Below are 26,449 nucleotides of genomic sequence, written 5' to 3'. Positions count from 1 at the left end.
AGGAGAACTGTATCCTTATACAAACAGAAATATGTCACATGTACTAACCAAACATGCTTAATCCTTGGCGAAGATACTGAGGAGTCTCTGATGAGAACATAGTTGAATGAAACCCTTGACGTGTCTCCAAAAAGAATAATGAATGGACTTTTAAAAACTATTTTTATGACTAGAATAGATGCATGTATCATCCAGGTAACATCTTTAATCCCCAAATCTCGAGCTGATATTGCTGAGAAGCAGATGACGACATGTGCTCAATGGAGTCTGTACCAGTTTCATCGCTTCAGGTTGGAGTATCATTCATTATTAAACGGGCAACACAACCTGGCAATTATTCAAATCTGAAAGATGTGGCATAAACTGGCATCTTGTTTGTATTTAAAACACAACAGCTGAGTTCATTTCTCTGTAGCAGTGCCGCAATCTTACGCACACGGAGCGAGCCGACATCAGTGGACAAAATGTACAAAAAACGATTGTAATTAAAAGAAAAAGTAAAGGTTATTTTCTTAATAACGCACCAGAATATAAGCGACGTACTGAAAATGCAAGTGCAATCAAACGCAACGTTGATAATCCCTTTGGTCTAATTACCCCCGATGCCCTCTCTGTCTGTTTGTTTACATTATTACATCAGCTCGGTGCAGAAAGGGTTAACAAGGCCTGCAGCCCCGCCACGGCCTGGGCTAAAACACTCGCCGGGGAACTGCGCAGTCTTTCTGGGCCATGTCAAACCAGACTCTGAGCCGGTGTCGCTGCAGGCAGGTGGGCTCGGCAGGCTCTAGGAAGTGCATAAAAGCCCCCAACTAGAAAAGCTGAAGGGCTGATGTAAGAGAGCGCCGTATCGATCAGGCTCCACGGTGCAGCTGGAAATAGCAAAAACTGGGGTGATCAAAGCTGAGGTTTGAGTTGTGCCAGACTAAATGGGGTTATTTTAGAAAGGCGTCCCCTGTTTATTTAAACATTTGCTTTAATGCCGGCTGTTTCAAATCAAATCAAAAGGAAAATACATAAAAAAAATGTAGCACGGGGTCGGGGATGCAATTTTAGCTGCCTCTTGCAATCACCGGAGCCTCAAGTGCACCGCTCCAATTTGGACCGACCTCTCGGGAACGCCCCTGGTCGTGCAGCAAGGCAAAAAGAAACACTGTTCTCATGTCTCAACCACAAAAAAGCTATAGTAGCGTGTACTTCCTGCACAACAAGGCTTGTCTGACAAGTACAGCACACGAAAATAATAACTATCTCCCGTAACTTGCAAAAGTAAACGCGGTATGCACCTGTCTTAACCTGGCAATCAATACACCAGCCAATTTCACAACCATCTGTGAAGAATCAAGCTACCCACATGTGATTAACTCTACAAAGCACACATAAGATGTAATAAATATGGTGCATTCATCCATCATTCCGTGCTTACAAGCCCCATATCCATCAAGTGTGATCACCAGGACTAATAATATAGTCTTTATTACTAGCCAAAAAAGCGTCGTGCTCCCGTTTGCAGGCTTGTTAGTCTACCTATAATGTGGCCACAAACCTGGTGTAAGCTAGCAACTGATAAGACTACAATACCGCGATAAAAGCCCGGTGGAGACTCCTGGCTCCAGTCAGCGAGGAGAAAAGAGGAGAAAAGAGGAGAAAAGAGGGGGTGAACCACAATCGCTGTTGTATTTTCCTCTCACTCTCGGACTCCTCGCAGCCAGTCACGCTTTCAGGCAAGAGCAAAGCAAAGCTGCTTGAATATATGCCAGAACAGAACAGTACAGACCCAGACCCGCACGGATGGGGTGGGGGGTTGCTTTAAAAAGAAGAAGAGGTTTGATTAAAGCCGTGAGAGATCAGCACGTCTGCAGCAGGTTTAGCTAGCCACTTCGTGCGGACGACATCAGCGCTCCGTCCGGTCCGTCTTAATACTCGCTCTTGCGGGGGTTTGTGTTAGCACGGCCCGCCAAACTCCTCGCATCGCATTTCCGCGATCCCAATCCGGAATTTACACACTTATTTAAGCGTCGTTCCCTCTCTTAAAAGGATCTTTCTTTCTGTTTCCCTCCCTCTTCCTCTTGTTGTAAACTGCTGTTCCCCCCCAGCTCGCCCCCCTCCCCTCCTCGTCCTGTCAACCTCGCCCAGCCTGGTCCCGCCCCCTCGTCAAACTCTCTGCGCTGATTGGTCGAGGCGGCCACCTGTCAACTGCCCGCCGAGAGCGCTGATTGGCTGGACCGTGCACTGGAATGTCAGTCATATGCAAATTTCACCCGGCTTTACAACGTTAAATCGACGCAGAGCCTACGGCGTACGGCGCGCGTCGCCGCGTACCCTACGCCGTAGGCTCTGCGTTGGTGTAACGGGGAACCATAAATGAGCCTGCGCGTCGCCGCGATACCCTACGCCGTAGGCTCTGCGTTGGTGTAACGCGGAACCATAAATCAGCCTTAAGTTGGTCCCCCACCTCACAGTCTGAACTTATTTTAACAATACGATAACAGTAAACTGGCGAGGCACGTAATTGCTTATAAAAAGCGCTTTTTGTAAGGTTTATTTCTGTAAGCTTATGCTGCGTTCCATTTACCTCGGAAGTCGGAACTCGGAACTGGGAATAGCGTCACAGCCGAGTTATCAGCGTTCCAGTTACAAAGTAGGAAAACAAGTCTGTAGTTCGCATATACCACATGAAAAATGTAAATTACACTATAGCAGCATATATATGCCGAACAATACTTGTATACGACTGATTTAGTGTGACCAAAACTAGAATGAAGTGCTACGAATTTTTACAGAGCTCTCTTCTACTGTTTACAACCGGGGCAGCCATCTTGGAATGTGAACTCGGGGGTGGTGAAGACTCTCCCACTTTCCCAGTGGGAAATCCCACTTCGAGGGGCGTTCCAGTTGAAAATTCCGACTGGGAACTAGGAAATCCCCACTTCCGAGGACAAATGGAACGCGGCATTATTCCAGGCTCGTGTCATTGGTGGATGTTTCGTAGTAAACCTTAACTGACGCACGGAGCAGCGAATCAAACGGCGACACTAAGATGTAGGCCAACCAATGGGTTAACATAATTAAAACAAAATCCCTCCCCTTTACACTGCCTGCCCTGGCTCTAAATACCGCTGAAATCCATCAATACAGGGAGGCGCCAGTGTGCCACCTACTGTCTACTTGCCACAGTGAATTATGTCTTTCCATGCAATCTACACAGAGGGTAAGGGCCATGTGGGGTCAATACAGAAATGTATTACACACCCCAAACATTAATGAGTGTTATTCTATTATTTGTGTGTTCATACAAAGGTGCAAATGCACAAGCCCACAAAAACAAAACAAAGCAAAACAAAACAAAAGAAGATATATTAACTCCAAATCTTTACATTGTATGTTTGGTTTGAAAAATCGCTCCTCACACAGGGAGGCAAACTTACACAATCCAGCATTTAAAGCCCAGTCAAATTACTGAACATTTTACACGATCACTCCATCATAGAAGTCTCCCCCCCCCCAAGACAGAATTTGAAATTTTCTGAAGGTACACTCACAGGGACTCAGAGAAAACAGGAGAGTAGGGATGGTTGAAAAGAGAGGAAAATGGGTGGAACAGGCAAAGACCGAAGAGAGCCAGAGGGTAAAAATAGATTCAGAGTCATTTTCAGCAGGAGAGGTAGGGAGGGAGGGGGGTGGGGGTGGAGAAAAAACAACTTGTGAAAGCAGAACTTCTGTTAAAGGGAGGAATTGGGGAATTCAGGGGACTGAAGTAGACAAAGGAAAAGCATCTACATAGTAAATGCCAAATACCCATGCTGTGTAACACAGATAAAAGGATCAAAACACATACATGTGATACTGTAAGTGGTAAAAAGTCCTCCTCAGCCTAGCTTATGTAAGAAAAATACAATACTGGGAGGACCTTAATTACCACTACCAGCCAGTCAGCAGATCAGGAGTTTTGCTATCTGACCAATAAGGCTGTGAGAGCCACTGGCAACTGCCATCCTTGGTAGTAAAAATGTTAACCCTCCGCATCCTGGCTTACACTTTTCTGATTAAAAAAGTCACAAATCTTGATTTGGATCTATGCAACTAACCAGAGGAAAAGCAAGTACTAATATCTTACTAATATCCCAAAACAATAAGCAGTATTCTTTTAAAGTGTTGAACTTCAGCTGTAGTTTCCCACACAGCTAGCGTCAGTAAACTGTTTTTTCTATGTAATAAATATGGTGTGACTAAGGATTTTAGTCAGTATGCCGACAGAGTTAAACTTGTAGGTTTTGGTGGCAGAGACAGTGAGAGAAAGAGATTAAGGTTAATCAAGTGTGGTGAGCTCTCAACCAGTCAATTCAACAAACAATGTGGTGAAGAAAGAGACTTGGACGGTTGACACAGTGAGTCAAAAGCAGAGGGTAAAGGAGGACAGGGTGAGGATGAAGGATTTCTACGATTGCTCAGTAAACAACCTTGGATAAAAATTACAAGCTCAGTAACTTCAACTGAAAATTATTCAGAACATTCTAATACTATAGTTGAATATAAACTGTAAGGTTTATAAGCAATATAAGCATTTGTGTTTAAAAACAAAAAGAAACACTGCACTTGTATTTGTATCAAAGTAAAGAAAAATGTCATAACTATTTGAACACAAAAGATCTCCAAGTTAACTGACAAAATCTGATGACAGCATATGCATAAATGTTGCTGATGTTGCTAAGAAGAAAAGTTAAGATAAGATGATGGTGGGAAACCACAAAATTCTAGTGCTTAGTCATTCAAAACAGTCATAATGTATGAGGACTGGCAAGAGTACATAAGAAGGTGTGAAGAAAACTAGCAACAGAGAAATTCCCCAAAGCTAAGCTTAACTCGCTTTTCCTGCTGCTGTGCTGGCATTGCAATAATTGTGTAGGTGTTCAGCAGCTTTCATCTGCCGCATTCTCTTACCAAGATCATGCTTTTAACATGCACATATATGCATGTGTCTACCCTCCAATTAAATCTGTCAAATACCACGTGATATCACACAAGAAACTTTTCCTCCTCCCCTTTACCTACACTGGCGCTGCGCAGATGGAGCACCGCCTTCACTCACTCACCAATCCCTTCTCTCTCATCCCTTAATTCATCTTCCACCCCTGTGCTCTGTGTATCTCCCTCCCACAACCCACCATTTGCTCCATCCAATTATAACTCGATCTACCAGCCTTTTGCAGTTACCATGGCAACAGCTATGTTGGGCACAGGTACCAATGTGGTCTGCCACAGACTGCCCAAAACTGCCTAAAGATAAATAAAAAAAATATTTAAGGTGGTGTAAGGACACAGAAAGGAATGGACTTGTAGGATGCAAAAAAAAACAAACCAAAACATATATCTTAAAATATATATATTATATATATATACATATATATATATATATATATATATATATATATATATATATATATATATATATATATATATATATATATATATATATATATATATATATTAAAATATATATATTATATATATATACATATACATATACATATACATATATATATATATATATATATATATATATATATATATATATATATATATATATATATATTTATTTATTAAGATACAGTCAAATTTCTTGCTAAAACAAAACAAAACAAAAAAAACATGCTTCTTTATTTTGTCATTTAGCGTTACAATGGACAGCCAATTCGTCACATACCGGTACTTGGTGAACTGAAACAACAATTCCTGATTATTTGATAATAAAAAAAAATCCCATCACTCTGAGACTATATATAGATCTTCTCTTCCCAGCAACAAGTAATGTAACTAGCAGGGAAAATATATGACACACAAACTTGAGACCAGTGTTGGGAGACGATGGTCCCTGAATCCAATGAACGAAGGATCTTGTAATGTATGCTTTTGGCCATTTGGGGGCACTACTAGCCTGCAGATAAATGGATAACAAAAAAAGCAGCACCGGAGAACCAGTGCAAAGACTGTAGAATGTGAGATGCAAGGCAAGGAAACAAGGAGAATGGGATGAAGGAGATGAAAGAGATTTTGAAGTAAAATACAAACTAATTGCAAACTTTGACATAGGAGCAAGACATATAAAATATGACTTCCTCATATCAATGTGAGCAATTTGAGGTTGACATATACTCTGAAGAGGAAGCAAAAAATTAAGATTAGCTTTAAAATTTACATGCGTGCACTCAAAGCCTTGGAGCCACCTCTGACTTAGAAATCCCACTGCACCAGTGCATTTCAGTTTCCACTCAGTACATTTCACCCAAGTGGAGTATTGTGGCACATGACTTTTGTGGTAAGTCTGGAGGGCTTCATATGTGTTTTGGTGCCTGTCTAGATGGCTGTGTGATCCAGATGTGATTGTTGCCATGGCCAGGGAGGATATGCAGGGCTTTAAGTGTTACGTAAAGCAGGGGCGGGAGGGAGTGGGGATGTTATTCCCGGGTATCCGTATCCGGGTAGACCAGGATGAGGAGAGTCAAGTGGGAAGGAGGGGAAGCGAAGCCACTGCAATGCGATAAAGCAAATAGTTTAAAAAAAGAAAGAAATAAAGTATTCAAATTCTTTTGAATGAAAAGTCAAAAATGAAAATAGGAAGGCGGGTGAGGAAAGAAAAAGATGTATTCAAGTACGAAAAAGTGTATTCACGTGTCCTTAAGGAAGTATGACATGTTTACTCAGTGCTCCACAAACTGTGCACGTGTTTCTGAACAGGAACGATAATAATACACTCCTCCTAATATTGCAGTTTAGTTTGTTTTTATTGGGCTACTATACATTATATATATATAATATATATACATATGTGAGAGTATACACACACACACACACACACACACACACACACACTGGGCCTTTCCCCAACATGGAAATGCAGAGAAAGCTGATGTTTTTGCTGTTCTGGATATAGGAGAGCAAACCCACAATAAGGACCGAGCACACACACTCTTCCTCCAGAGTAGGAATTGATGAAAGTTACCGAAGAAGAAGAAGTTTAAACGGTTGAAATAAATAGTTCACTTGAACTCTTCAATCACCAAATAATTTAGAGAAAACCCTGCAATTATTATGTTGTCATGGAATGTTTGCTAAAAGACACAAGATGCAATACGGGGGCTTCACCAATAATGTTTGGTTGTGTAAACACATGTGCCTGTGCTGAAGTTCATTCACATGCAGGGAAGTGACACAACAATATATGCCCCCACGGATGTACACACACACACACACACACACACACACACACACACACACACACACACACACACACACACACACACACACACACACACACACACACACACACACACACACACACACACACACTATTTCCATTTGTGAATTATCTCTGTTATGCATAAACTACATTAGTCTGATGTTTGCTTTGTTGCCATGGCAACAGACGTTTGGTCCTCACGTATCATATCTGGTACTCAGTGATTGACACTTTGTTACTCTGTCTCATACGCGCACACAAGCACTGCATGCACACGTCACCATACAGAAACGGTTTCATCTTTCGCCTTGTCCAAAATGTTTTCAGCCGTAATTGTCTTTAAAAAGCAAGACACTTTCAGCTGTTATATCTGAGACAGTAAACAAAAACACGGCATACGAGTTTGCTTGTCTTGGATTATACTACGGAGATGACCGACTGCTTAGTAACTACATTCCTTCAACTTGCATGTAGTATATATTTTCTATTGAATTTAATATATTAATGTCTCGCTCTATCTGTCTCTTTTCTGATATTACATACTTTTATTTATTATTGATCTATTAGGTGCCCAAAGAATACAGGATTTAACTTCAAGACATTCACATAAGTTTATTTTGATTTTAATGACACTGAACATCATTTTTAGTTATCATTCTGAACATTTGCTGTAAAACATTTTTTTTAACCATTTAGCTGTTCAGTTGAAGATTTTCATATAACATTTTCAAATAAAAAAATCTTATAGAACATTAAGTCTTTTCTATCCCTGAATAATTGGTCATCATTGCTGGTCTGCTTACACATGTAGGAGGATAAATGTTGAAATTCTCCTGCACAAACCCCTGTCCTTTCTTTTTTTTCCTCTTCTTTTTTTAAATCAGATTTGACTTGAATTCAGATTTGAATTCTCCAAATCATAATTGACACTATAACACAAATATCTTTAATGTTAATATTTTCAACTCATGAAATACCGACATTAATCCTGCACAGCTTTAACTTTTACGTCTTCCATCCAGTATAAAATCAGCCAACATTCCCAGGAAAGTTTATGATAAAACAATCATATAAGTAAGTTGAAATATAATTTGTAGAGACAAAACAAACCATTAAAAAACTAAATACAATTACAATGTGAACTGCTATTTTTAAAGAAGCTGTCAACACAACCAAACCTACCAAAATAATCAGACTGCAAACATACAAAACCTGTGATTGCGCATGTGATTGGCCTACATGTGCTCCTCACCCACATACAGCCTAATGTGTATGAACTCACACAAAGAGGTGCTATTCATTCAATCAGCATCCTTTCAGTTGCAACAAAATAAATAAAAATGAGGCTCTCTCACACACATGTTTACACTCTCCAACACAGAATATTCTCACACATGAATTTGAGAAACACTCCGTGTGTATCCTTCACAACAAAGCGATACTTGGAGCATGTAATGTACACACACACACATGCACACACACACACACACACACACACACACACAACCCATTTTGATATGGCTGGCTGTGAGGAAGTCTGTTCGCAACATGTTTCACTTTATCATCATGAGCAACTATTAAACAAACAAATGAACACACACAAGGATAAGTGGAAGTCAGTGGGAAAGAAGAAAGAAGTACAGCTGTTAAGTAGTTGACGCACACACACACACACACACACACACACACACACACACACACACACACACACACACACACACACACACACACACACACACACACACACACACACACACACACACACACACACACACACACACACACACACACACTTGTAATAAGCATGTTAATCAGTGACCAATTTACACAAAACTAGAATTGGAATTTCCTTTTATGTATTTTCATCTATGCTGTCATATCCTCCGAGGATTCCCTCCATCTCTTTCTCATACAAACACATTTTTCTCTTTCTGTAAAACATCAAATCAAAATCAAGTAAAAAAAAATCCTGTCCAGCATAGTGCACACTCCATATTTCTATTTTTGTTGTTGTCTTAAATGTTCATTTACTGTATACCACCTATTCAAAACAATTGGTCTCCACAACGTTTCCTTCTTGCTCCATTCATTTTCATTCTGTTCAGCTGTATTTTAGCTATACGGTGATGTGTGATTTTTACCAGTCAGGCTCAGATTTTCTGTCCGTAATGACTCGAACTATAAGAGGGTCTTGCCAATATTGACAAAGCTAATCCTTTATTATGTAGAGATGAATCCCAATAGAAAACAAAAAACACCACAGCATGCATGTCAATGTAAACATCTATTTCGCACTTTATTCCTCACTCACACACACACACACACACACACACACACACACACACACACACACACACACACACACACACACACACACACACACACACACACACACACACACACACACACACACACACACACACACACACACACACACACACACAAATAAATGATTTGTGTCCCTTTTTGCATTTCTGTGTAAAACGCGAACTAACTAAGATGTAATGTATCATGTACAACCCATTTAGTATTCTGACAAAAATACAAATCTTTCCCTATATGATGCAAAGATGTATAATTCTACAGATATAACATATTTGCTTTACTTTTGTGTTACTGGTGTGGATCATTCCTACTTCCCTAGGTGCTGAAAAGTTATTTTGATGAATATAGTGACATATTAGTTATCTGCAGTGATTTCAACAAACGTTGTCCTGACCTGGTCAGTCACAGTTGCAGGTTCCAGCGTTTACACAGGCCATGTAACCAGTCTTAACGTTTGGTCAGTGTTCCCGGCAGATCGCAGCATGGTGTCAAACAACTAGGGGGAGGCAGCCGTATGGGACAACAGCATGCTGGCTTACAGAAGCCTCTTTCAGTGGGCATCAGCACACACAGGTCATGGCATGTTCATGTGAATCTAATGTTGTGCCCGACCATATGCCCATCTGAACTTATAAAATGTATGAACATTTTGTGATTATGAATTCCAGCAAAGCCAGACCCGGCCTCCCCCCTGGAGTTTATGGCCCGGCTGCTATCTTCTCGCTCAGGCCAATTTATGACCCTGGTGGCCTGGTTCGAGATGGCCTGTATGTGACCCACGATACGGCTCCAGATCAAAGCAGGACAGGAAGGTTTCTGCCAGGGAAAACAGACTTCCTTGGGGTTTTATGACACCTAAGCAGGGGTCGGGATGCAGCGGAGCCCAAACCCAGACCTCAAAATGGTACTGCTTCTTTGAACCCCCCCTTTTCCGCTTTAATGTGCCTCATAAAATGGCGCTGTTGCCTGAACTACAACCCCCAGCATGCCTTGCGGGGGGGGGTGGCGCCTACAAGCGGCGCTCATCCAATCGCAATGAGGCACCGATGACGTCACTGCAGCGCGCGTAGGATCAAAACCCCTGCCGCTGCTCCTTGCTCTGCTCTTCCGATCACCCTCTCATCCGAGCTGGATCGTTTGGCTCTGGGCCAAGATCCCATCTCCCTTTCTCCCCCCGGCTGGGGGGAGGTGTAAGGCCCCATCGGGCCGCTCCGTTGGACCTGCAGCCCGTTGAAGCCGCGGTGCACGGAGCCGCCCCCATCAGCTCTCGGTCTCAACTTTTCATCCAGAGTCCTGCTTCACGTGTCCCCGGTCCCTGGGAGCTGGAAAGGGGGGGGAAGCCGCTCCGAAGCTCGGCCCCGGCCCAGGGTGAGACCCGTTCCTCTTTCCTAACTTCTCTCTCTCTGCTCTTAAACTTCACCTGAAAGGACCTGTGGACAGCCTGCCCCGCGCAGAACCGAGACGCATCCCGCTGCCCGTCCCGGGGCCACGCGCTCAGGCCGACGGGCACCAGCACTCAGAAGAAGTAGACTGGCCCCGCGCGCCCCCGAGACGACGTGATAGCCTCCGGACCGGAGCTGGAGCGCCGGCTGCTTCAGCTGTACCCCCGTCCTCTCGTGATTCCAGAGTCAGGAGGAGGAGCGGGAGAGGCGGGAGGACTCTCTGGGATCGGACTCCGACCAAAGACCCGGCAGGAACCCCTGATCGGCACCCGGAGACCCGAGGAGGCGTGAGGTTTTGAGACCTGGGTGTATGAGTTTAACTGGGAGTGTTACAGAGCTAAATCTGTGTTCAGGGCTGAGATTACACCACCATCATTATAAGGACTGTTTTCATTAATTTGTAGTCACTACTTTCTGCTAGTCATTCATGTTTTAAAGCGCTGTTTTCTGCAGTTGATCACGGTTTAACACCGGGATCACCATCCGTTCTAATTGCACGTGGCCAAGAGGGCGCGTCCATCTTTAAAAGACCACAGGAGCCCCGTTTGAACTGTAGATGTTCTGTATCTTCGTTATTATTGCTTGATTTCTTTTCTTTTTCATTCCATGCATTTAACGTTTATGTTTCATTTTATTGATTGTTGTTTTTCTAGTTAATTAATTGTTTTATGGATACTTAAGCCATTTCTGCCATCAGATTTATTTGGGTGTTGCGTTTATCATCTTTTGACACCCGTATGTAAATAAATTCTGATTGATTTCTTTATGAGTGGTTGTGTTATTTCATGCAAGATTTGGTCACAAATTGATTTGTTTAAGCAGAGCCTAGTGTTCGGATATCACGCCTTCACTGTTATTCTGTAAGATTTGCTGTTCTGCAGGATAATTCAAATCATAATGAGACTGATTTTCTGCTGTTAGTTATCGAATTCCACCGGAAGTAAGGCCCCGGCGGTGGTGCCCCTACGAGAATTATCCTTTTTGATAATACAATTTGATAAATAGTCAACTTTATTAATTATTAATAATTCTTTAATAGAATTATCATTAGCCTTGATAACTGGACAGCCAAGCTACCTATGAGTTGCACAACATAAATGGCGCCCCAGCGTGAGGCTCTCGAAACGATATTTGTGACCAGGTTGTATGAAATAACAACATTAATTTTGATCGGGAAAGAAAATATCTTTATTTTTCTTCCCCTCTCATTATCTGATTCCTACGGTTATTTTAAGTTGTTCTAATGGCAACCTCGCTTCACTAAGGGTTGGTTGCTTTGTTAAGTTCTTTAATTTTATTAGTTTGAACTTTTATTTTTCATCACACGATTATTAATCTTGTGATTGATTTCCTCTGCAACCTTACTTCACTGAAGGTAATGGTTGGGGTGTTTTAAGTTCGGTTAGTTTTATTAACCTGAACTTTTTCTACCACTCAATTTTTGTGAATCTGTTTGAGTAATTTCCTCTTGCAACCAGGTTCCATGGAAACTAACGGTTGGCTCGCTGTAAATTCCTGATTTTTATTAATCTGAACTTTTATTGAGGGATCACTATTTTATTAATCTCTGATTAATTCCCTTTTGCAACCATACTTAACTGAAGGTAATGGTTGACTTAATTTCTTTAATTCTATTAATTGAACTGTTGCTGATTACCCCATGTGAGTTATTAATCTTCTCAGATTAATCTCTACTGTGTTTTAAATTGAATCTTTAATTTAAAGTTATTTAAAGATTCCTCCCTGTTAACTCACTTTATTAATTCCTTTCAGTTGGTTCTTGCTTCTAAGGTTATAACCAATACCCCAGTCTCTCAGGGTTTGTTATCGGTTTAATTTCTTCTAATCTGGGTGATAACGTGAGCTGACTTCGTTAATAAGTGTAATCTCTTGCCAGAATCCCAAGCGAAGCGCTGGGGCCTGGACCGTGAGCTGAGGTGTGGTTATTAATGGCAGAGAGCTCATCGCAGTGGACGGAGAACCAGCAGAGGTGACCAGGCTGATGGAGATGGACCGACAGGCAAGTCTGTTCTTAGGCTGGACCCAAAAGTGGTGAGCCCGGTCATCTCATCCCCTGAGCCCCCTGGTCAGACGCCACCATGAGTAAGCCGATAAATTAATTACCCGAAAGGAGCTGCGGCCCTTCCCAGTTTTCACTGTTACTGACGCTGAAGAAGCAGCTCAGCGTCTTCTTAAAGTAAACCAGAGGAGAACAGATCACGATTAACAACCAAGGCGCAGACGCCGTACCTCAGAGCGAGGGGGGTCCCATGTTTGACCTTTTTTAGCAAAAGAACACTGAACAGCTGCATTACCTTGTATGCAGCGGCCCCCTCACAATTTTTCTGACCCAGAAGTGGAAGCCCGCTCCACACCTGAAAGGGGGGTAGGATACTTTGGGGCGTTAAAAAAAATTCACGCCTACAAACAATTTCCAGGCTTCCATAGCCGACATAAGTTAATTTGTGTGTTTTTGTCTCCTAGCAATTAATCAAAGAGTGGTTAAATTGTTGGTTTTTGATTTTAGGTACAGTGTACATACTGAAACCTAACTAACCCCTCCTTTTATCTTTCATCTACCGCACTTTAAGAGTGATATCACTGTGTTAGGTAAATGAATGATGTTATTGCTTTGAATATGTTTTTCTTTTCATATTTTTGTGCATTGCTCGCCTAGTGGACTAACCAGGCTAGCCTCACGCCCCCAACCAGAGTTTATGACCACATGGACTGTTGCACCGTTGTTAGATTCGACAACCAGACCCTGCATTCCGGTTTTCGATTCGAAGGGGGGATGTTGTGCCCGACCATATGCCCATCTGAACTTATAAAATGTATGAACATTTTGTGATTATGAATTCCAGCAAAGCCAGACCCGGCCTCCCCCCTGGAGTTTATGGCCCGGCTGCTATCTTCTCGCTCAGGCCAATTTATGACCCTGGTGGCCTGGTTCGAGATGGCCTGTATGTGACCCACGATACGGCTCCAGATCAAAGCAGGACAGGAAGGTTTCTGCCAGGGAAAACAGACTTCCTTGGGGTTTTATGACACCTAAGCAGGGGTCGGGATGCAGCGGAGCCCAAACCCAGACCTCAAAATGGTACTGCTTCTTTGAACCCCCCCTTTTCCGCTTTAATGTGCCTCATAAAATGGCGCTGTTGCCTGAACTACAACCCCCAGCATGCCTTGCGGGGGGGGGTGGCGCCTACAAGCGGCGCTCATCCAATCGCAATGAGGCACCGATGACGTCACTGCAGCGCGCGTAGGATCAAAACCCCTGCCGCTGCTCCTTGCTCTGCTCTTCCGATCACCCTCTCATCCGAGCTGGATCGTTTGGCTCTGGGCCAAGATCCCATCTCCCTTTCTCCCCCCGGCTGGGGGGAGGTGTAAGGCCCCATCGGGCCGCTCCGTTGGACCTGCAGCCCGTTGAAGCCGCGGTGCACGGAGCCGCCCCCATCAGCTCTCGGTCTCAACTTTTCATCCAGAGTCCTGCTTCACGTGTCCCCGGTCCCTGGGAGCTGGAAAGGGGGGGGAAGCCGCTCCGAAGCTCGGCCCCGGCCCAGGGTGAGACCCGTTCCTCTTTCCTAACTTCTCTCTCTCTGCTCTTAAACTTCACCTGAAAGGACCTGTGGACAGCCTGCCCCGCGCAGAACCGAGACGCATCCCGCTGCCCGTCCCGGGGCCACGCGCTCAGGCCGACGGGCACCAGCACTCAGAAGAAGTAGACTGGCCCCGCGCGCCCCCGAGACGACGTGATAGCCTCCGGACCGGAGCTGGAGCGCCGGCTGCTTCAGCTGTACCCCCGTCCTCTCGTGATTCCAGAGTCAGGAGGAGGAGCGGGAGAGGCGGGAGGACTCTCTGGGATCGGACTCCGACCAAAGACCCGGCAGGAACCCCTGATCGGCACCCGGAGACCCGAGGAGGCGTGAGGTTTTGAGACCTGGGTGTATGAGTTTAACTGGGAGTGTTACAGAGCTAAATCTGTGTTCAGGGCTGAGATTACACCACCATCATTATAAGGACTGTTTTCATTAATTTGTAGTCACTACTTTCTGCTAGTCATTCATGTTTTAAAGCGCTGTTTTCTGCAGTTGATCACGGTTTAACACCGGGATCACCATCCGTTCTAATTGCACGTGGCCAAGAGGGCGCGTCCATCTTTAAAAGACCACAGGAGCCCCGTTTGAACTGTAGATGTTCTGTATCTTCGTTATTATTGCTTGATTTCTTTTCTTTTTCATTCCATGCATTTAACGTTTATGTTTCATTTTATTGATTGTTGTTTTTCTAGTTAATTAATTGTTTTATGGATACTTAAGCCATTTCTGCCATCAGATTTATTTGGGTGTTGCGTTTATCATCTTTTGACACCCGTATGTAAATAAATTCTGATTGATTTCTTTATGAGTGGTTGTGTTATTTCATGCAAGATTTGGTCACAAATTGATTTGTTTAAGCAGAGCCTAGTGTTCGGATATCACGCCTTCACTGTTATTCTGTAAGATTTGCTGTTCTGCAGGATAATTCAAATCATAATGAGACTGATTTTCTGCTGTTAGTTATCGAATTCCACCGGAAGTAAGGCCCCGGCGGTGGTGCCCCTACGAGAATTATCCTTTTTGATAATACAATTTGATAAATAGTCAACTTTATTAATTATTAATAATTCTTTAATAGAATTATCATTAGCCTTGATAACTGGACAGCCAAGCTACCTATGAGTTGCACAACACTAACCTTCCATTATACTGGAGGAGTTATCCATTCTATCATTTCAACAAGCAAGTTATAATGTTTAATTTGTGTATATTTTATGTGCTGACATACTGTAGTGTACAAATGTCTTAGGCACCATTAGTCTTGTTGTTTTATAAAAGCTTAAATGACCATTCATATTAATTTTACGCTCTGTTTTTTAGACAGACAGTACAGTGATAATACTAGAAGTAGATTATTGGTCACTTTTTGATAATTAGCTTCAGCCACAGAAAAACGAATGTCAGTCTTGATATCATGGACACAAAACAGAACGCACAATGTTCAGAAGAAAAAGACTCGGCGAGCAAAAGTCAGTAATTAGTGTGACTTCACTCGGAACCGAGCACAGAGTTACCTGTTTTAAGGACACTGTTTCTTACACATGTTTGCAATTACCGTATATGAATTATGATTCACTTCTGTTTAGGTTAGAGAGACAGGTTTCTGTATGCTCTATTTGAATGTTAAGGGTGGCTGTAATTAACACTTGGGTAAACAATAGGGACCAGGGGTGAATTCAGCAGAGTTCTGTATATCTTGTGAATACAATACAACACATTAAAAGCTGCTGATAATTTAATGATCAGAAATAAACAACTAAATACTTGCTGTTTTAATTTTTTTTCATGAGTGTGTGTGTGTGTGTGTGTGTGTGTGTGTGTGTGTGTGTGTGTGTGTGTGTGTGTGTGTGTGTGTGTGTGTGTGTGTTTGTGTTTGTAAGTACAAAACATTAGAGAAGCTTAAAAAAAAAAAACATCTTCAGTTATTGTGCAAAGCAATCATACTATTTAAATGTTTGTATTATTTGCAGTAGCTCCAGCTATATAAATCATAATACTTTTCCCTTCAGTCATTTTCTTGAGATTTATCTGATAACGTCACCTTTTCTGTGGACTCTCATTGTCTGAGTAAAATAATTGTTGTCATCTTCTTGAAAAATCCTTGTAACATCTAATCTGAGCTGACACAGCGTGTGTCGGTAACTGACACAATCAGTCACGCAATTAACAAAAAATAGCCTTCAGAAATGCCAGAGAAAAATGTTATCAATAACTACATTTAGCATATATATTTTATCTGCAGAATGTGAAATACATTTATATAACAAAAAAGTGTTTTCATGTGTACTGAAGTACAAAGAGAATCTTAAATGTCACACTACCGGCAAAGATAATCCTTCCCATAATGTAAAATTAGAGAAGCATATGGTCATTTTAATTTTTACAGATTTGTAAAAATCATGCAGGTATTTAGTATGACTCAAGTGATATTTCAAGAAATATATTTTCTGTGTATTTTATGCAGTTATAATTCAGTTATAATTGGGTCTCTCTCTTTCTCTATCTCTCTCTCTATATATATCTATATCTCTATATATATATATATATATATATATATATATATATATATATATATATATATATATATATATATATATATATATATATGAGTAATTGTTTAATTATTTGCATTTCTCTGATTGATGTTGTTTTTTTTAAAGATTTTTTTTTAAATCATGCAGCGACTAGACAATTTCCAAGCACGCAGAAGCAATTTCATAAACTTATTTAACAAAACTAATTATTCAGTACTGTGCTCAGTACACATTTCCATTCTCATAATACTTTTCATCACTGAGAGTATGTTGTGTATGTCAGGCTATTGGCTCTCAAGCAATAGCCCGATCCTCACCTGTGCCAGGACGTCCCATGATGATGTCCTTCCGAGGGACCGGGTGAAGAGTTTCTGCGGGCAGGATCAGGGGCAGCAGAGCAGTAGGAGAGGGGTGACATGGAACTGGCTGCTGGACTTCTCCACCAAACCCCGTGCCCCTGTTGTCCTCTCGTCCCCCAGAGCTGTCTATGCTACTCAGAGCTGGAGCTGTGACTGTTGTGCTGACTGTAACTGATAAGGCCTGAAAGGGGGTGGCAGGGTTGTCGATGTTGGGCAAAGGAGAAGGTGCCGGGGACACAAGCACCAGAGTTTGAGCTGGGCTCCGCAAGAGAACGGTGCCGTTGGGTACTGTAGCTGCAGCAGCATTAATTGGGACAGGAACCTGGAGACCGGAGACCGACTGAGGAATAAGGGGGGTTATACCGACGTTTTTAAATGAGGTGCTATTTACCCCACTCTCGTTTGCACCTCCTCCTCTTCCGAGGGGAGACTCAGTGAATTTTGCCAGTGGGACTTCGGGATTCCTCACAATAACAGGGGAGTCCCGCAAAGTTTGTTGAGAGACAGGGACCACACGACGAGGCCCTCCATCGGTACTGAGGGGAGAAGGAGGAGTTGGGGATACTAGCAGAGGAGGAGGGGAGACAGCCGTGGAGGATGGGGGCCTGCTGGAGGAGGGGGTCGTTACTCCTTTGGGCCGGGAGAAAGTAGGTGTGTGTGTGTGGGAATGTGAGACTGGTGTTTGGGGGGACAGCACTGTGAAAGAGCTGTTGAGGTCGGCCTGCTCCAGCTCTGTTTTGGGTGTGTAATCGTGGTGGTGTGTGGGGATGGGAGGTGGAAGGGGTGCTTCGGGTTTTCTCTTGCTGGGACTCATGGGGACTGTAAATGTCAGGTTACTGTGGAAGGAGGGCTGGATTCCCAAAGTGTGCCTCTCCCGTTCTCCTCCACCTGCAGGGGTTGGTGCCTTACTACTCCCGCCCCCTCCTCCACCTGTGCCACTGGGTTGCCTGTGCCTCCGGTGCTGCAGGACGGGGGAGGCAGTAATAGGGGAGAAGTTAGCGGGCCTGAAACCAAACAGTGGAGAGGGCGAGGGAGAGGGGGCAGGGGAAAAGGGTGACTGGTTGGAGATGGGGGAGAAAGAGGGGGTGCCAGAGCGGGAACTCCCTAATGACACAAGCATGTTGGCAGCCTCACACTCATCAAAGTCAAACCGTGACGACAGTTCATGAGGGAGGAGGGAGGGAAGGACCAAGCGGGGTCTGGAGTCTCCTCTGCTACTAATCTCACTGCTCTCTCTTGATGTGTCATCCCACTCAAATTCACTGCTTGCTCTCCCCCGAAGGTCGGAAGGGGTGACTGTCCCTGAGCTGCTGCCTCCTCCCCCCCTCTCTCCACCTGCTGCCTCCATCTCTTTGGTTCTCATTGACAAGTGTCTGGAGCAGTATCCTCGACGTTGAGACTCTTTCATACAACTGTCCCTGGAGCACAACCTCCTCCACTGCTTTCCATTGAACTTTTTACGAATACCATTAGGCGTGCATACCACGTCACCCTTTTTGTATTTCTGCTGGGCCAATGAGAGAGGAGTCCTGGACCGAGAGGAGGTAGAAGAAGAACCCACACCAGAAGTGGGAGTTGGGGTCTGGGTGGGAGTGGTCTTAGATGGAGGTAGGTTTGAAGTGATGTTCGATTCGGAGCTCAGTAAGGCAGGGGATAGGCTTGGCTGAGGACTGGCTATGGCAGAGAGATGCGGGGGTCCTAGACCCCGCATCACAGAAAGGTGGGGGGAGGGGGGAGAGTAGCCACTGGACGTGGAGACAGCATTCCTGTGCTGGGAGGGCCCGGGATTTGGTTGTAATCCAATGGTATGAGCCATGTTTAAACAAGACACCTCAGCATCTTCCTCTGGCATATTCATCTGTTTCTGTCTTTGTCTGTCAGAGTAATTATCGCTACATCCGTGACCCATGATGGCCATTGCACTGGAAGTCCCAGTGGAGGGATGAGTAGGTGGAGGGGCACTTCCATAAGTATGTCCTCCGGCAACCCCTTCATGTGAAAACCCATGACCCAACCTTGCCCCGGCGCCAAGGACCCCCATTCCAATACTCAACTGGCACACTTCTCTCTCTACCTCCATCTCCTCCCGCCGCTCTCTCTCCTCCCTTTCCCGTTCACGCTCCCTCTCTTTTGTCCTCCCACCATCTAAATTTGAGAACTCCCATGGAGGGATCAGCAGTCTCAGGCTCTGTCTGGACACCCAAGCTACTTGACCATTTACTTTCCTTTTTTCTTTCTCATCTCCCACCTGTCCACCCAAGGTTTCTCTGTCTTCGCTCAGTAGCACCTGGTAAGGAAATGAGACACCAGGGTGTGGATCCACCTCAGCAACAATCCCCTCTCTGTACAGCAGACGACCTCCATCCTCTCCACCAAAAGGCACACACACACGGGTCCCAACAGCCACAGGTGCCATGCCAGGTGGGGGGGCGTCCAAAATCAACTCCACAGTGTTTTCGACCCCCGAGGACTTCATCGTGGTTCCACCATAAAAAGGGTATTTAACAAGGGTCTCCTCTCCTTGGAGAAGAACTTCAATTGTACCTCCACTCACCTGACGCACCACCCCTGGACTAAATACATGAGATGGGAAGCATGAGTTTTTACCATCTACAGTCTCCAAACCACTCTCTATAGTCCTCTTTTTTTGGCGAGCCAGCACTCTCTGGTTCTTCATGCCTTTCGTCAGAGCTTCAGCTAGTGCCTCTGAGAGACTGACTTCTTTAGGCTGTGAATTGAGGAGAGGAGCTGGATTGTGGGAGTTCTGATGAAGGTTTGGTCCTGTAGTGTCCATCACATCCAGGTCAGCTGAGTGCTCGCTAGCTGTGTCAGTGGAGGACGAGCGCACTGAGTTAGGGCCCCCTTCTAGCTCCTTTTCCCCACCCTGGGATTCTTTTTCTTGGGAATCTGCTGTCCTTAGGGTTTTATCATCTATGGAGGCAAAAAGAATCACTTCTGCGTTACTGTCCACCGTTAGCACTGATGGTTGATTACCTGAGCAATTATTACTTCTGCTATTGATATAAGTAGTAAGGCTCCCAGAGCAACTGTTGTGACTGCTAGTCTTATTGTTAATCTCACCTTTTATGTTATTGTTAGCACTTCCATTGATGCTTATATTCATTATTTCATTAATGCTATTACTGATGTTGTTACTACTTTTGAAGTTATTTTGGGCAGAATTCAAATTATCACTGATTATGCTGCTAATACTGCAGTAACTGTTTTGTACAAGTGTAGGGCTGGAGGTAATAGCACTTCCATTGTTAACGAAGTGCTCGTATGTATATTTCTTCTTGGGTATGCGAGCCTTAAATGTTGCTGTTTTCCTACTAGAGACTGAGCCTGAACTGGGGATGTGATTGGTGGTTTGAGGCGTTGCTTGGACAGAGGTAGGAGATGCTCCTGAAACCGTGGGTATGGTACTATTTCCATTTGTGCCAACCGTTTTTTCCTTTTCAGTCTTCTCTTCCATTTTCTTTCCATTGTTCTTATCTGATTCCACGTGTTTCCTCAGCTCAGCAGATTCCTCCTTCGTGTTGGGACTGCTGTTTGTGACTGGTTCTTCGTCAGAGATAGTGGCTGCGTGTCTGCGTTTGGAGGGAGTGTTGGGGCTATGCTGTGTAGCTTTGATGAGCGTCTCCTTCTTGGCTCTTTTGGGATCTTTCTCTTGGAGAGGTTGAGATCCCCCCTTCCTTCGCCCCCCTCTGCCTCTAGTTAACGGGAGAGAACGCCCTCTGTTTTTCTTTAAAGGTCTCATCTCTTGCTCTCCGATCACACAGTACTGCAGATTTGCGTGGTGCTCCTCTTTCACACTTTTAAGGCACTCCTTATAATCTTTAGTCCTCTTCCACTTTTTTCTTCTTCGCGTTTTCTTTTCCTCTGCTCTGTGCAACGGACTCTGGAAAGGAGGAGGGAGAGGCAGAATACAGGTGGTCATTTATTGTCTTCATGATCAAAAATTGCTGAGAACAAAGATGACGTCATACATGGAAGTGCACTACAGTGCATAACTCACACTGGCTCAATATCCGAGTTATGCTCTCATCTAATCTCCATGCCTCTGATTCATTACAATATACATACATGTGTGTCACTGCAAAACACAAAACCTGGTTACAAGCAGAAACATTTTAAAATTGCTGCTAATCACCTTTCTCAAGACGTGGTCAGGCTTATTTCAACAGAAAATACAAGACAGGAATAACATAATTAGGCAGTGATAATGATAAAAATATATTTAGATTAATTTAGCAGGTGAAAGGTTGTCATGGTTTGAGCCTTGTGAGAGTTTACTAAAATAAAAGGTCACCAAAAACAGCTCATGAAAACAACAGAAAGGTTAACAGCCAGAGTTATTGCTTTAAATTTGTCTATTCAAAAATACAAAATACCATCTCTTCATCTAACACTCAAACACACACATTCGACTCTTATAGGGCAGGTCACCTGATCCCTTCACTTTACTCCCTCCAGCTACCTCAACATGCGACAGTGCAGCTTTCTCACGCTATGCAATATGAACTCAGTGCTGTGTGATCAACTTGGGAACAGACATGTAGTTTGACTTTCAAGGAGGAAAAGAGCAGGCGGTGTCCTGGATGAGGTAACCACTACAACCAGTCATGAGTGGGAGAAAGAGAGGAGTACACGGCTGTTTAGATGTTTGATCAAACACGCTGTTCTTGTGTAGTCAGTGGGAATTTCCACAGTCATTCTAGCACTCTCTGGCTCCCTCTCGCACATTCTCGACGTTTCAGAAACACAGACATGCACGCTTCCACTAAAAGATATTATAATTGGAATAATCTGCCTTGGTAAGATACGCCCAAAATGGGAGAAATTAAAAGGCTGGCATGGGATCAGGCACACTCACTGATGCAAGATTACTAAGATTACAATGACACACAAACAAACACGTTTACACACTCACACACGGATACGTGCATTTGTGCTCTCTTCTATCAGGCTCAGAAACTCCCCAACATGTGCAGATGAATTCATTCCTGCAAATGCAGATATAAACACTTGTGTGCAAATTCATATAGTACACACACTTACCATCCTGGCAGTAGAAAACTTTGTCTCAAAGAAAAGACACAAGTTGACCTTGTTGTTAAATGTTTCACAACATTATTACCGAGCAACCAACGGCCCCATATCCTCCATTAGAAAAACAACAACAACAAAACTCTCCAACCCTGACATTCATCACACACTCTCTGCATAAACAGGGTTTCATTTTTGTTGCTATTCAATTCTTTACCCTTATTTTCATTATTTGTTGCATCTTGTCCATGCAGAGTAGTGACAAAATAAACCCCTAGATCTTTTCCACAGTAAATTCTGCTGATACTCACACTGGTAACGATACTGATGTTTGTTATACCACTGCAATAGCTGCCTATACTGTATGCAGTTTCACATCTGGAGTTTTATATGTAATGTTTTCCTGCAGATGCACAGATGAACAAAATTTGACCTATTTTTTTCACTAACTATGAAACTGTTACTAAAATAATGCAGTGATATTTAATTCAAGTAAATCCAAATATGAAAAGGGTATTGGACATACTCGGCCTCTAATTTCACATTTTTTTATAAAAAGAAATGTGTTGCCATGCAATTTTCTATTACTGATAAACTGTGTAAAATAGACAAAAACTCTTCAGGAAGCAGTCAGGGCCACATGGCTGGCTGACTGGTTGAATAAATGGCTTGCAAAGATCTGATCTTAGGTTTGAAAAATGTGTTTGGTCATGCTCATTGCCTCCAAAAATGTACAAGACTTTGGTTGATAAGCCAGTGGCTGACGTGTGTGTGTGTATTCTGAAACTGTGAAAGTATTGGCTAGAGCAACACATTTTAGATACAACATGCATCTAAAAGATGAGTTTCAGTATTACACATGGATTTGGAACTTTATTTTTAGGCATAGGTATTTTGTGCAAGTTGCAACAAATCTATTTATTTCAGGAAGGCTAATAAACCTTCTGTCTCCAAATTTAATAGTAGAAAAAAAATTATTTCAGATATATTCAACCATTCATATAAAATGTATGTTGTTGCAGTGGGCAATCTCCTTATATTTTGGTAAACATTAACTAAATTACAGGAAAAAAGTACATTATTATATGCATTAACAAACTGTGATTCCTTTGTTGCCACAGGGCCAAAACAAAACAACATTACACCCTCTGTCCACTCAACTAGTGTGTCCAAAAATCAAACACAGCTGATGATCTTTCACTCTTATGTTTTGTTAAATACAATCCAAGATACCGAATTAAGTCAAAAAGGACAACCGCTGTTTTTGAGAATAAATTGAGTCAAAAAAAAAATCTGGATCCTTGTTTAGGTTGAACCAGGCCAACATAGGGGAAAAAATGCAGTCGTATCTCAAGTCATCCCTGACACTGTCCAGGTTCAGTAAATCTCGAATAGACAGATTATCAGCATCTCCATGGTACTCGACTGGACTCTCGCTTAAACAGTAAAAGGGTGCCGTCTCGCTGAATACTGAATAAACACACAGGAGCACATAATATAACCTTCCTCCACAGCAACAACCAAACTTTACACACACTAAATGCCCTCCCTGGAATTTACAGTGCAACCATGCAAATGCTGTTAAAGTCTTTCCTAGACCAATATATCGTCTCACACTCACGCATTTATTGTGCCATGTAAACACTCGTCCACCGTAACATAGGCAGAACCTCATCGTAAAGTTTTTCATCTGTTAAAAAAAAACAAAAACATAACATAATACACACATTTTATAAGTTGTGAAATTTTAGAGTTAAAAATATATATTTGCCTAAGCTCTTCCTTCTATTTTTCTTCAGGTGTGTGACCACTGGTGCATGTAAGCACCCGAAATACACATGCATACGATCAATCATTCATAAGGAGTTCATAATCTCAGTATTAGAAGAAAATAAAGTAATAAAGGATTTATAATTTGACAATGGTGCTCGATTACGCCAAACTTGATGCCAGTTTATTTCGCATGTCGAAGCGAATGTAGCCTTTGCCCCACGGCAGCGTGGCACGGGATGTGTCTGTGTGTGGAGAGATCTGAGGACATTTCGGCTGCTTATAAAGGTATCAGACTGTATACAGCTGTGTATACAGGATTGTGTCTACCTTTTTCAACGCTGCATTTGCACCATATGTCAATAAGAGTGTGTATGTGGGCACACTGCAGCTCATCCCTCTCCTAAAAGCATTTTATGGGTGTCTGTATGGCCGCAGAGCTGCAGTGACGGGGACAGGGAGGAAGACGGAAGAATGTGTACAGAAGAAGAACACAGTTGGATGGTCGTGATGGTGAAGTCTGTCGTGGCCCTCGTACTCTTCGGCATGGCAGGCCGGTCGGCCGGCCGGCCGGCTTTGCCCTTAACTGGGTCACCGGGGAATACATTCACACATGAAACAGCAAAAAAAAGACAAAACATGCTCACTGCTGTACAAAGACATAATTTGTTTATATGCTCATGAGTGAGTGGGAGGTGATCACACAGACAGCATGACACAAATAAAAGAATACGGTGTTATGGTATTTTAAGAGCAGCATAAAAACGAGCTGCGAAGCCTGTGTGTGTGAGCATGCAAGTGTATGACGGTGCTTGTTATGGTAAACGTCTATTGTAACCTATCCGGAATACTGGCAGCTGTTTTGTGGACGGTGACAGATATTTTGTTAATAAAAGAGGCCTGGCATTTGTGCACTTTGCCCGATATTGATCAGGAATTTGTACCATAGATCAGAGGTGACTGTTCCTGTTTGGGACCAAATGGCAGAACTGTCAATGCCACATCCATGACCACCTACTTCAACAAGCTCTGCAAAGCTGACTACACCATCAGGACCACACAGGAGCAATAACGTGGATATGAGGACTGCATGCCACAGTGGAAATGTGCAGGACAGATGAGGACAACTGGATTTCAAATGTCAAAAGCAAGTTCTAAATTTGCCACGAGTAAATATGTGCCTATAATGATGACTACTCAAAAGAAATGTCTTTAAAAAATGTCCACTGTCAAAGCTGTCAAGGGTGCATCGACGAAAGTGGAGTGTCGACAGGGGAAAATGCATCCCCGGCTTCTCTGCGCTGATCTCTGTGAGTACTACGAGAGGCGCTACACAATGTCAAAGGAGTATTATGACTCGAGGCAGTCAGGCGGCTCTGCTGTGCTGTTTTTGAGCTCCGAAACAAACACAAACAACCGGTTTCGAGTGACGTTTTATCACATCAACTAGACGGAGCCCAAACTGTTCCCCATGCAACGAGGTTTGACACGCAAATAAACTACAACGCCTGGAGTACACACGCCAAACACTCCTACCAAGCTCCCTCGACGGTGTCATTAAAGACACTGACGATTTAAAATTAGTAAAGAAAAAAAAACTTTAGAGGAAGAAGGATTATTGTCGTGTTTCGCTCTAGTAAGCAGCTCAGTGACATTAGTAGTAGTGGTTGTAGTAGTCGTAGTACGCCACGTACGGCGGCAGAAGATACCTAATGACAATCCGAGTCACACCACAAGAAAACGGTGTTATTCGCCCCCCTTCTTTCCAGTTTTCGACCCCGTAAAAACCATAAAAACACGAACCAAACCCTTGGCGACTGTTGTTAAACATTTGGACTGCAATGGTGCAAATAGGTCGTTTGCTGTTAACTACGCCAGCGCCGCTGCACGCAAAACTCGAGCACTAAGGTCAAGTTAAAAGTGCTTTACGCTGTCTGTAATCATCTTAATAAGCTGCCGTGTTTTCTACTCGTCGGTGGGACTGCGGGGGGAACATTTGAGAAAGTTTTCAGGGCTCTGCTGGACTCGCAACCCCTCCCCTGTCCCCTCGGCTCTCGCCCGGGCTCGGATTGCCGTGTCAACTCCATTTCTTCTGTTACATCGACGCAGAGGCTACGCAGAGCCTACGGCGTAGGGT

General features: G+C 43.3%; 1 protein-coding gene across 3 annotated transcripts in view; it reads right to left on the bottom strand.

Annotated features, from left to right (window-relative positions):
* cicb (capicua transcriptional repressor b) overlaps positions 1-26,449 on the bottom strand; it is a 43,688-nt gene that overhangs the window by 16,890 nt on the left and 349 nt on the right. For all 3 annotated transcript variants that reach the window (XM_061717154.1, XM_061717155.1, XM_061717156.1), the window contains exon 2: positions 17,452-21,394. In XM_061717154.1, coding sequence (XP_061573138.1) covers positions 17,452-21,253 — 3,802 coding nt within the window. In that variant the 5' untranslated portion in view covers positions 21,254-21,394. The remainder of the gene's footprint in view (positions 1-17,451; positions 21,395-26,449) is intronic.

The sequence above is a fragment of the Cololabis saira genome, chromosome 3 (assembly GCF_033807715.1).
Source record: "Cololabis saira isolate AMF1-May2022 chromosome 3, fColSai1.1, whole genome shotgun sequence".
In the NCBI taxonomy this organism is placed as follows: domain Eukaryota; kingdom Metazoa; phylum Chordata; class Actinopteri; order Beloniformes; family Belonidae; genus Cololabis; species Cololabis saira.
Note: the sequence above shows the minus strand (reverse complement) of the source record. Positions and strands in the feature narration are given on the sequence as shown.